This window comes from Hemibagrus wyckioides, linkage group LG24 (genome assembly GCF_019097595.1).
Source record: "Hemibagrus wyckioides isolate EC202008001 linkage group LG24, SWU_Hwy_1.0, whole genome shotgun sequence".
NCBI classification, from domain to species: Eukaryota; Metazoa; Chordata; class Actinopteri; order Siluriformes; family Bagridae; genus Hemibagrus; species Hemibagrus wyckioides.
In genome coordinates this window covers 3,022,488-3,035,449 of record NC_080733.1, presented here as the reverse complement: position 1 = coordinate 3,035,449, position 12,962 = coordinate 3,022,488, and the positions used below count along the sequence as shown (strand labels likewise).

General features: G+C 42.8%; 1 protein-coding gene across 1 annotated transcript in view; it reads left to right on the top strand.

The window, feature by feature from the left end:
• Positions 1-5,024: 5,024 nt before the first annotated feature.
• The window catches only part of hs3st2 (heparan sulfate (glucosamine) 3-O-sulfotransferase 2), a 33,963-nt gene continuing 26,025 nt past the window's right edge, over positions 5,025-12,962 (top strand). The window contains exon 1 of the mRNA XM_058377441.1: positions 5,025-6,303. Within this exon, the coding sequence (XP_058233424.1) occupies positions 5,750-6,303 (554 nt within the window). The 5' untranslated portion in view covers positions 5,025-5,749. The remainder of the gene's footprint in view (positions 6,304-12,962) is intronic.

The window sequence follows — 12,962 nt, the reverse complement described above, 5'->3', positions numbered from 1 at the left end:
GGGCAGGGCGCTAACCCAGCCTCTGAAGAGTTAACTCTCAGTGTTGGTCACAAGCCCGGATTAAATGGGAGGGTTGCATCAGGAATGGCATCCAGCGTAATACCTGTGTCAAATCCAAACATGCAGACTAAAAAGGGAGTAGCTGAAAGAACAACAACAACTTTAATAATTCTGGATGCTCCGGACATTTGAGTCTGGTTTCATGCGAGGTTTCTTCCTTGTGTCATCTCAGGGAGATTTTCCTCACCACCATCACCTCTGGCTTGCTCATTAGGAATAAAGTTACATTGCAAAATGTATTATTTATGTCCTGAATTTATTCTATAAATTATATAAACTCAAGTTATTGTGCTAGAATGTGCATGTTAAAATTCACAATACACAAAAGAATAGGTTTTAACTGAATATGTTCCTTTAGTTAACTAAATTTTTTAAATCTTATAGAGAATATAGGAGCAGGTTTCTCCAGGTTTTTCCAGTGAGAGCTCAGGACTCCAGTCAGAGCTGAAGTATCGGGAGACTTGTCAGGAGGAAATACTCCTCCCTGCTGAGCACCCCACTGACTCCTGCCAATATGGACTGTGGGACAATTACCAGGTTCCAAGCAACCGCTCCGGTGAGACAGCCAGCTGACGACCAAAAGGGTGACATTTCTAGCTCATGTCCCCTTCTTGTGAACAACATTAGGGATCGATGCATCAAAACAGTTCGGATTGGAACAACACAGGCGAAATGTCAGTAACAATTAGCCCAGTGGCTTGTTGGCAGGGGAAGAAATGACCTGCTGTTCAATGGCCTTTGGTTGGAGTCTGGCCTCTGCGATATTAATTCAGTCACAGAAGACGAGGTTGTAACGGAGGCCATAAGCTACACCACTGAATAAGTGTCTGTGGCTTTTAGCTTCCTGGACCACGGAGCAAGACTAATGTCAATGGTTCTATAACGAATGGTTTTGCCCTTGTGATTTTTAGAGCTATGATTGGATTTTCGTATGTCTTTGAGGCAAGCAGTGATGCATGCAGGCGAGCTCTGTAATCAAATTACGGCTGAATGATAGCATGACAACCGAATTCAGAGAAACAACGGGCACGCAACTGTGACTGAAGCCCGGAGGTAGGATTCTCAGAACCCAGGATGAGGAAGTAACACAAAGAGCATCCGTCTTCATAACTCAGCTCCTGTGAGTCTGAGTGATGAAGCGCGGGAAAGCAGCCGCATGCAGGTGTTAATGAAATAACAAGCTTCTATCAAGCTTTGTATCATATACCTTGATGATGCTAAAAAAATACACTCTGGAACATGGAAGAAGGACTATTTTTCCTGCAACACTCTAACTTTAAAAATCAAGTGATGTGCAGAAAAAGAAAAACAGAATATATTCATTTATTTTCAGTAACCACAGAGCCAGTTTCAGGAACACTGGGCCTGAGGCAGTGGACACCAATCATACACACACACACACACACACTTCCATTCACACCTAGGGGCAATTTAGAGCAGCCAGTATACACCAATGGGCAAACTATGTGGGCACAGAGAGAACATGCAAAAATCCAAAAATCCTTTTTTTCAGAGGTGAAATATTTCCCTGTGTGACTCTAATCTGGTGTAAACTCAGTCCTGGGTTGTGTAGTTGGAGGTTTCACACTGCTCCTACTTTACCCGGGGTTAACACTGAATCCTGGCTCTTCATAATCTGCCCTTGTTTCACACTCTACATTCCTAAACCCTGCTGCAGTCTTCTTCTTATTTACATATTTGCAGCATCAACAACCCTGATTGGATAAATCCAGCGCGCGAGAGCTTTAAATAACGGCTCGTCTCACGCTTTCACATCAGTGATCACGGCGCGCACTTCCGTGATCTTCAGCGTTTTTCCGCCTGACTCTATCTACCGAGCCGTTTTTGTTAAGTGTAGCTACGTCCTGGTTTTCACCTGATATGAGGCACAGAGACGCTGTTCAGTTTCTGATTGGGTTTCTGTTGCTAAGCGTCGAGTCGTAACATTGGAACAGCACATGGTTTCACACTGTAGACGTTTAGCAGAGCAATGTGGAGTTAACACTGTAAAAGCTTCAGAGCAGGGTTTCAGAACCCCGGAGAAAAAGCAGAGCTAACCCCGCTTCTACATTACACCTGTGAAACCTTCCTCTACCCGGGGTTAAGAGCAGGGTTTAGATCTACAATAACCCGGGGATAAGAGCAGGGTTTAGATCTACAATAACCCGGGGTTAAGAGCAGGGTTTAGAGCTACAATAACCCGGGGTTAAGAGCAGGGTTTAGAGCTACAATAACCCGGGGTTAAGAGCAGGGTTTAGAGATACAATAACCCGGGGTTAAGAGCAGGGTTTAGAGTTACAATAACCCGGGGTTAAGAGCAGGGTTTAGAGTTACAATAAACCGGGGTTAAGAGCAGGGTTTAGAGCTACAATAACCCGGGGTTAAGAGCAGGGTTTAGAGCTACAATAACCCGGGGTTAAGAGCAGGGTTTAGAGTTACAATAACCCGGGGTTAAGAGCAGGGTTTAGAGCTACAATAACCCGGGGTTAAGAGCAGGGTTTAGAGATACAATAACCCGGGGTTAAGAGCAGGGTTTAGAGTTACAATAACCCGGGGTTAAGAGCAGGGTTTAGAGCTACAATAACCCGGGGTTAAGAGCAGGGTTTAGAGTTACAATAACCCGGGGTTAAGAGCAGGGTTTAGATCTACAATAAACCGGGGTTAAGAGCAGGGTTTAGAGCTACAATAACCCGGGGTTAAGAGCAGGGTTTAGAGTTACAATAACCCGGGGTTAAGAGCAGGGTTTAGAGCTACAATAACCCGGGGTTAAGAGCTGGGTTTAGAGCTACAATAACCCGGGGTTAAGAGCAGGGTTTAGAGCTACAATAACCCGGGGTTAAGAGCAGGGTTTAGAGTTACAATAACCCGGGGTTAAGAGCAGGGTTTAGAGTTACAATAACCCGGGGTTAAGAGCAGGGTTTAGAGTTACAATAACCCGGGGTTAAGAGCAGGGTTTAGAGTTACAATAACCCGGGGTTAAGAGCAGGGTTTAGAGTTACAATAACCCGGGGTTAAGAGCAGGGTTTAGAGTTACAATAACCCGGGGTTAAGAGCAGGGTTTAGAGCTACAATAACCCGGGGTTAAGAGCAGGGTTTAGAGTCACAATACCCCGGGGTTAAGAGCAGTGCAGAAAGCCCTAAAATTAAGTGAGAAAAAAACAATCAGCAGATAATATTTAGTTGTAATAACAGAGATTCAGTTTGTCATGTATGTTGGTCCAAGACCTGGACTCCTAGATTAGACCTGGTCGAGATTCGGAGACATACCTGAAATTAGATTTGTCTGCTGTCTTGCATATTTCATGGTGAAAAAGAGCTTTCTTAGTGATCCCTGCAGAGTAGGCACAGTGTTCGGCACTACCTGTCAGCTCTCGGCTACGAGAGGCATTAAATATAATTTAGACAACAGTCATTCACTGGAACTTGAGTGCATATCAGGTTATTCTGACCAGACAAGGCAGAGAAAAGAATGAAGAGACTATAGCACTCAACCAAATACACAAACGAGGAAGCGAACCGCAGCATCCTAGTGATCCTCCTATTACAAACCGGGGGAAGTTAATTGCAAGCTGTACCAAAGTACTAAATTGCGCTGCAGTCAAAAGACAGTAAAATCATACATCTGCAACACCTTTCTGTCTGACAGCTCCAGACAGACCTGGCTTTATTTCAAGCTGTTAGTTTTTTTTGTTTTTTTTTTAATTGAAGTACCACAATCTATGCTAAACTCTGAAACCGGTAACCTTTGTGCTTACCCTTGAAAGTGGCGCCAGGAGCGTTTGGAGACATTGCGTACAAGGCTAGCAGGATGAAAAGGTTAATAAACCTCTATTAATTGTATCAGTATTAGCTTGATGGCGGCCGTTAACCCAATTGATCTCATTTCTGATTATATTACACTGATAACAGATTCACTGTATGATTCTGAGGATTAGAGAGACAGACTGTATGGGGCCTGGGTAATTGGGGGAAAAAATTATGTTTGTTTCATTTCTTTTCCTTCCTTCTCTCTCTCTCTCTCTCTCATACCCACACACACAAACACACACACACAACATTTGGGCTTTGAATACTGTGTTCAGATATCAGTCAGCTATAAATACTTGACATGTTGCAAACAACAGAGCTGGTGACAGTGTTTGATGAGGCAAGGAGGAGTTGGAATATTTTACCCAATCTATCCAAACAAATAGAAACAAAATGTCAGCTGTATCCAAGCAAAATGATTCACAGTGTCAGGATCTGACCAGTGAAAGTGCTCCTTTCAAATTTCATACAGGATTGTCATCATTTATATAAATATAATCTGCACATTCAGTGTTTTTTTTTTCTTCCAGACTCGTCCTAGTGAGAAATGACTTAGTCAGAATTGCTGACGGAAAAATCTCAGCGCTTTGCTCAACAAGTCACTCGAGGTGCCATAAATCTGACATGGGGGTGAAGTATACTCTCGTGATCGTGGCGACTAAAAATGGACACGCTGAAGTGGAGCTTAATATGGAGCGTCTGCTCTTAGCATCGAATCAAACCTGGAGGCTTCACACTAAGACCTCCCAACATGAAAATCTAGTTACAAGGATTTTTGCCTGTGCAAGAGTAAGCCTCATCTGATACAGTCTTACCACAGGGGAATGAGACCTGTCGACTTTAAAGCTCCTCGAAATACAATCCAGTGGCAAAGCAGCAGATTAGATCATGAGGATTAAAGGGTCTCTATGCTTATTTGTCTTGATGTCTTGATGACTGTATTCGTGGGGAGAGAGAGAGAGAGAGAGAGAGAGAGAGAGAGAGAGAGAGAGAGTCTTGCTTCTCTCTTTTCAATATCTTTCACCTTAAATGTCCTTTTCAATACTTTCTTCTACTATCTCATAGATTGTCTGCAGGGAGAGAGAGTTTCTCTCTCTCTCATTCGCTCTTACTCTTTCTCTTGCGCACACACACACACACACACACACATACACACACACACACCTTACAGAAGATCCCAAATGAAATGAAATGAAGGCGCATCATCAGTAAAGGAACTCAAAGCCTCTGATGATGTGATGCCAGGTTCAGATGAAATGTCAGGGCACGTGCACCGCGTGTAGCTTTAACATAAACGACAAACGCGCAAGGAATACAAGAACACGGCGTGACGTCAGGCGTCGTCTTTAAGTGTGTGTCAGGCGGTGGACGCGTGTCGGAGCCGCCGCAGAGAACTTTGGAGGAGACGCCACGCAAGCTGGAGGAAGCGCCGTGGCTTTGGGACGACATGTTTTGGGAAACTTTGAAGGAGAATGGTTTGTCTCAGTGCGGGATATTCAGTCCCCAGCGCGGATTGTGTGGATTATTATGCGTAGCGGGACGAAGCGTGTGGTCGTACACTGGGAGTCTCGCGCAGATTGCACATGACTGCAGCTCACATTTCAAAGTGCAGGAGGAGAACCGGGTTCTCCTGCGTGCACAATTAAAGTAGAGCGCGTTTCTCCGCGCATTGTGAGTGCGCAAGACTACGTGAGTTGAAAGTGCTTTCAACAAACGTGTCACTTTTTGGAAAGGTTTGATTTCACTCGGTTTGCAGAATGAGATTTGAGTTGAGGTGTCACCGCCGCGCGCTCGGAGTTTACTCCGTAAGGAAAATGTGGCGCGCGAGAATCAAGGAGCAACTCGAAGGCTAAAACCATGCTGCGCTTTAACCCATGGAGAAATGGCCTATAGGGTTCTGTCCAGCCGCGCGGCGCCGTCCTCCAGCTCCAAGTTCAGCAGCAGGTTCATGTTTATCTTCACGCTGTCGCTGTCCTTCACGTACGTGTGCTACAGCGTGCTGTTCTGCTCGGCTCCGGTCATGCCGAGCAGCCGCTTAGAGGAGCGGCGGTGCGCGCGCGGTGAGAGCGCCGGCGCCAAGAAGCTGCTGCAGAAGTCAGCCGCGTGCACGGAAGCGAACTCGAGCCGAAGTGAACTCAAAGCCACGGCGGCTCCACTGCGTCTGGCTGTGAACCGGAGCGAGCAGGCAAGCACGCGGAGCTCGCGGGCGCGCGGTGCCGACGTGACGCGCTCTAAACCGTCCAACGCTTCCACCATTAGCACGAGCGCGCAGCGGTACGGCAACAAGAAGCTACCCAACGCGCTGATCGTGGGTGTGAAGAAGGGCGGCACGCGCGCCGTGCTGGAGTTCATCCGCATCCACCCGGATGTGCGTGCCCTCGGCACGGAGCCGCACTTCTTTGACCGGAACTACGACAAAGGAATGGACTGGTACAGGTAAGCACTAAGAGCGCAGGAAGCCATCCACTGTCCCTGTGACCGAACACCTGCACTGTTTGTTTGTTTGTTTGTTTGTTTGTTTTACTCACAGATAAAACTTAATATATCACATGTCTTTTATTACAGGAGGAAAGTGTGCTCTGTATTCCACAAACATAATGCACGAAAATAATCAATTTGCCGAATTTCTGAATTATTATCACCATTTATTTATTTTATTTTAATTGCAAGTTAAATTTTTTTTTGCATATGTATTTATACTCTCTGAAAAGGGAGTACTAAACTGTACCGTTTCTTTTTTGTAAACGTTTTTGTACACCTTTAGTAACTTTTAATATAAATCTTTTAGTTGAAAGTGGATGTTCTGATCAAATATAAATACTGTCCAATTGTGAGGATTAAAGGTACAATATATCCACATTTACAGGTGAAAGATGTATAATTAAGGTACATAAATGGCGTGTACTGCCTCAGAAATCCGAATGTACATTTAGGTAAATGACACACATATATATTAACATACAGAGATTCACATGCTGGATGTAGAAAATGAAACACAAGCTAGTCTGAGGGGAGGCGAGTCACATTGAAAAGGGAAGGGGATGTGTTCCCCATGGAGTCATGGTGAAATAATGCCAAAGGGTTGCGGTATCTGATATCAGGAGGTAAAAAGAACATTTTTTTTTTTTTGCCCCAGTAGTAAAGTTCCTGTACATTATACTCCCCGCATCAGTGGAAGTTGTTGAGGATCATTCAGATCAGAGTCTTCCGTCTTAGGCAATGGCCAGCCGTTGTAATGCACCTTCGGGAGCCATCGAGCTCGTAGCTGAGCCTGCCGTGGCTGTGTGGTATACGAGGCTAGGGAGTGTGATACTCTTCAAGAGTGTATCAGACCTCCCACTAGCAGTGCAGCCTACGGCTCAGGGCTCAGTAATTACACATACATCACAGCCCTGCCGAGACCGGCATGGGAAGAGCTGGATGGCTGGCATTAGAACACAGTCCACCTTCTTCAAGAGTTTTCAGAAAACACTAAAGAGAAAGGAGTCTGTTCACTCGCTAATGGACGTTCAGTCAGGAAGACATCACCACACAGGCTACTTTTTTTTTCTGCTAATCGTCTTCACAGTATTTGGAAACATTACAAGAGCAAATCTCTGATGGAAATTAGACAGAAGCACAAGATGCAAATAAATGTGTGGGGATAAAGGAGGGGCTGAAAAACAGGATATACGCTTTTCAGTGGTATTTAAAAAAAAATGCTCAAATGTAAAAAATGACTGTCTAAGGCTAATGAGTTGTAAAATATATGCTGTCCAATAATAGATATGCTGGCTCATAAAAATATGATGAGTATCATGCAAAAATTATACACTGAGAATATTGTGTGTATCATCAGAACCTCTGTAGCTCTCTATAACTTCCCTTGTTTCTTAATAATACGTTTTTATGAAGGGTTTTTACGTGTCCTGCTGTTTTGCAGGCAAACCTGAGAGATATTATTATATCATGATATTTTTTCAGAATATATCACCCAATGTATCCTGTATTCTGCTCACACACCTATAGCCAGTTGTTTTGTTTTTTTCTCTAAAAATGTACTAATCAATACAATGTTTTTTTTAGATACTCCACATTCTTATGACACCTGTACCCCCTCCTGTTTCAGGAATAAACACACACACACACACACACACAGAGCTATCAATACTATTTGTGGACTGCTTAGTTAAAATGCCACAGAGGCCAAGACACTGAAACAGTTCCTCTAATTGTCCCTGAAAGCAATTTTCTTTTAGCTTGTGACATCTCACGATAAAGGCCACACGTAATGAAAAGATGATTGGTCGATTAAGTCAAAAGTTCCTCGGAAAGTTGCCTAACAATGTGTTGCAATCTTATTATCCATTTCACCTCCAGTCTGGTTAATGACATCCGTTAAATTCAGTGCGCGACGTCCGGAACGCTGGTCAATGGGGCTCACCTATGAGCTTTGTGAAATAATGAGATCCCTATAAGCCCGGGAACTGCACCAGGGCCATTTGGTTAATTGTTAAGTTATGAACAAGATAAACGCTGCAAAATTTATTAGCATTTTTCCAGAATGGCGGAAAAAACCCTAATTGTGTTATTTGTAATTTTGGAAGTCCACCAGCCGCCTTTTTACCGTCTGGAGAAATAAACATTTGTGACAACGATTTTCCAATTTTTCTCTGGTTTTTAAAACGCAACAAATAAATAAAGCTCCCCACCATGGAAAACTTAAAAGGCCGTCATGCTTCTATTGATTTTTACTGAAGCCCTTCAAGTAGATTTTCATAAAAAGTGCTCAGATTGTGAGAGAAGCCTTTTAACATTTGCTGCAGGCCCAGACTTTTCTCCTGGTCTTGCGTTAATTGGCTCGGAGGAGGAGGAAGAGGAGGAGGAGAAAGAGGAGGAGGAGGCAGGGGAGAAACGCTGCAGTCAGGGAGGTTGACAAGGACAGAAAGTTGGGCGAAGCTCATTTAGCAGGGAAAAAAAAAACACGACATTTCCTTTCTCGAACATATGACTTAGCCTGCCACCTTCACTAATGGGAATTCCTGATCTGAGTCAAAGTCTGAGAGATGGTGAGATTACTGCAACACAACCAACAGTACTCTCTCGCCGATTTGCCCGTAGCACTCTGAGATATTTTGTTACGGTCGGTTTTGGCTTAAATTACTCATTAGGGCTGAGTGGCAGCAGTTTGTATGCGAAAAAAGTGCAACAGACTTGGAATATGGAGCAATTATACTGCAGTATCATATTTTGTTCATATTGTGCAGCCCTGATAGCTACAAGAAGAGTCAACAACACCGCATTTAACAAACTCATCTCGGTTGTATACATTTGTGTGGCAGTCTAACACACACACACACACACACACACACACACACACACACATGGTGTGCACATTATTATCATCTAAGATTGTTAGTGCAGCCACTAAATACATAATGAAACTGTCAGTTCTGCATCTCATGAATGTCCTCGTGGCACTCAGAGCTCAGGCATTAAATAAAGTACAGGCATTAATGCATGGCTCGCGCGCTTTCAGGTGGCCCTGCCAGGCATTTGCATTTCTACCTCGCAATGAGTGAAGCCAGTCTGCCTCTCATTATGCCATGCTAATGTTCCCATTATTTTCTGCAGCTTTGCATCAGGTCTTAAGCTGAGAGCAGAGAAGAAGAAGAAAAAAAAAAGAAGAAGAAGTCTCGATAGAAGCAAGTAAACAGTGTGAAAAGTTTGGCTAAACTGATGAGTCCTTAGGAAAATGTGCGAGATTTATATCACGTTATGAAAAAAAAAAAAAAAATCATACAAACCACTGAGACAATTAAGAAAAAAAGCTCATTGGACGCTACGCGGTCCGTGGGAGCGTGATGTAGAAGGCCGTCCTGAGAGCTGACAGGAAATGAAATTCTAAATGAATTTTGTCTTGCTGCTTTTCTCCTCTTTTCATCTCCAGTGCAAAGAGGAAGAGTCTGTCCGCCTTTGGAAATGAAGCTGTATATACAATGCCTGAGATAATTTCCTGCAGAAATGAAATATCTAGAAAGTATTGTCTTTTATGTTCTTTTTCTGGAAAACACGTCCGTCAGCATGGAGACGGATGCTCGGTACAAGTTCGCAGCTCGTAGCATGAAAAATACGTCGAGCGGATCGTTATTCATCTCGACTCTCCATCCCGCAATGCGCCGACGGTGAGAGCAACTCTGTTTATTCTCACACAATAGACACAGTGAAGGTTTTATTAGGACACTGACGCTACCATGGCTACTGAAATGCTGCTTATTGTCACTCATGTGCTTCCTGTTCAGCACAGATGGCTCAGTATATCTTTCTTTCTCTCTACACCCACACTCACACACAGATGTGTCATGATAGAAAGGATTAAAAATGATGATTATGTTGGACCAACCACAACCAGGTTTAGGTTTGGCGCTGTCAGGTTTTCGTTCTCGGTTGTTGTTGGTTTTTCGCCGCTTAGGATTATTGATATTTCTGTATGAAACTTGTCTACTGTACATGGAAGGGGGAAAAAAGGTCTTAGTAAGTGAAAACGTCTTGAATAGAATCAAATGCATGTAGTTTTTTCACATTATAGATTTCACTAAGGCAAATATGAGATTACATTATTTGTAGACTTTTATTATTTTATTGGCAGGTAATTTTGCTTCTTTCTTCGAAGAAATTCTACATTAAAATCAATAAAAGTGAGAATATTTCAAGCCTGAAATAAAAAATAAAAATCTGATTTAATAATCGTATATTTGGTTTATTGTATCTTTTTATATTTATTAGTTTTTTTAGGTAATACAGCACTGTGTGTTTATTTATTTATTTGTTTACGTGTGTGTGTGTGTGTGTGTGTGTGTGTGTGTGTGTGCGCGCACAGGTGGCATCATTAGTGTATGACAGCAGAACCGAAACATACACATGTGAACAGCCAAAAAACCCTGCTGTCGTTAGCTATTAGACTGAAAGCGGCGAGTGCTGTTAGGCCGAGCGGCGGATGGAGAAAAGGATGGAGCAATTTAGCGAGGACGAATTAGTACTGAAAAGTGGAGGCATGTCTCTACAAGCACTTCAGTTTGAAACGAAATAGCCATCTCAGTCAGAGGGGTTTTTTATGTTTCAAGCAGCTCTGGCTTTTAAAGATAAAATGTAAGAGGAGTTTTAGCGGGGATTATATTTGAATCTAACTCCAGTACACGGGTATAGACGAAGATATACTGTTAGCAGGAGCACTTAGACAAAGCTTAATGTTACATATAACTGTGTGTGTGTGTGTGTTCTTCAATGCTTTTCTTGGCAAAACACTGAACCCAATACTTCTACTATTACTTAAAGAGGTGCACTGAAGTCTGAAAATAGGCTATGGTCTAAGAATAACATAAGGGCTAAAACTCTGTTATATAACATTTAGTACAGCAAAGGAAACAGTATAAGGTTTCTCTTTATTTATTTATTTATTTATTTATTTATTTATTTATTTATTTATTTATTTATTTATTTATTTATTCTTACTTACTTACTTACTTTACTTACTCTGCCATCTGGCAGACTGTACAGGAGCATCCATGCCGCCACCACCAGCTTCTACCCTCAGGCAGTCAGACACACACACACACACGCACACACACACACACACACACACACAGTTTCCTCCCAACACTCACCTGGACTAATCAAACCCTTCCCAACTCCCATCGTCACACCACCATCACACCGGTGCTACTCAGAGACACAGTTTACTAATTTGTTGTTGTTGTTGTTGTTGTTGTCTTTCACTTTTCTTAAGTCTCTAGTTTAAAGCACTGGATCTTGAATACTTTTCTGTTCTATTCTATCAGGTCAACATGCCCTGTCCTGTGTATTTATCATCACGGGTTAGTTTTGTGTGTTGTTACTGTATGTGTTGCACTACAGGAATGGCAAAACTACATTTTTGTTTCAATGTATATGAGCTAAATAGAGGAGTTGAGTAGTGTAGGTGGTGTGGTGGTAGCTCAGGTATTTAAGGCTCTGGGTTGTTGATCGGAAGATCAGGGTTCAAGCCTCAGCATTGCCAAGCTGCCACTTTTGGGCTCTTGAGTGGGGCCCTTAACCCAGGGCTGCTGTATCGTGGCTGAACCTGTGCTCTGACCTCAACCCTCCATGGATGGGATATATTTCACTGTGCAGTAATGTGACAAATAAAAGCATTTGTACTAATGAGCCTTGTTTCTTAAATTAGTTACTAATGGATTTACACATTAATCACAAATTGGAGCATTTAGACAAAAAATTGAATCTGCAGTGGTCAGTACTATCAAAAGTGGTCCAAGGAAGGAACAGCGGTGAACCGGTGACACGGTCATGGGCAGCCAAGGCTCACTGATGCACGTGGGGAGAGAAGGCTGGCCCGTGTGATCCAATCCAAAAGACGAGCTACTGTTGCTCAGACTGCTGAAGAAGTTAATGCTGGTTCTGATAGAAAGGTGTCAGAATACACAGTGCAGGACGGGTCAAGGCTGTTTTGGCAGAAAAGGGGGCACCAACACAATATTAGGGAGGTGGTCATAATGTTATGCTTGGTCAGTGTATAAAGACAGCGAGCCAACATAAATCCATAAATGAAGACGGTTTTTTTTAGAAGAAATGCTTGATGATATTTAAGTCGGTTGTGTTTGCCATACTGTGTAATTTTATTAGAAGTGATAAGTGAATGATTTTATATGCATTAAGCTGCAATGTGCTGTAAACTCTTTAGTTTGCTCCTGAGTCACAAACGTTCCTGCTCTGCTAACATGGCGTTAGTGAGGACACATGAGTGTGTGAGAGATGTCTGGCAAAGATGCTGTTAAAAAAATCCTCTGAGATATTTATTCTTCCATTTTTTTATGTCAAACCATTTTCTCTTCATCTCACGAGTCAACCTTTTCTGGAATTTTTCTTACACTGTTTAATGATATATTGTTTAATTGGCATCGATGTGAGTCAAAGTATGTTTCACTTCTTCCTCTGAGGACGTTTTCGTTGGCCCTCACACTGCTGTGGAGCTCAGTGCTGTGATTTTTGCTGTTTCTCGACTTTTGAGATGCGTCATCAAAAACAGCGACTTTATTGGTGTTCAGTTCAATTCAGTTTTA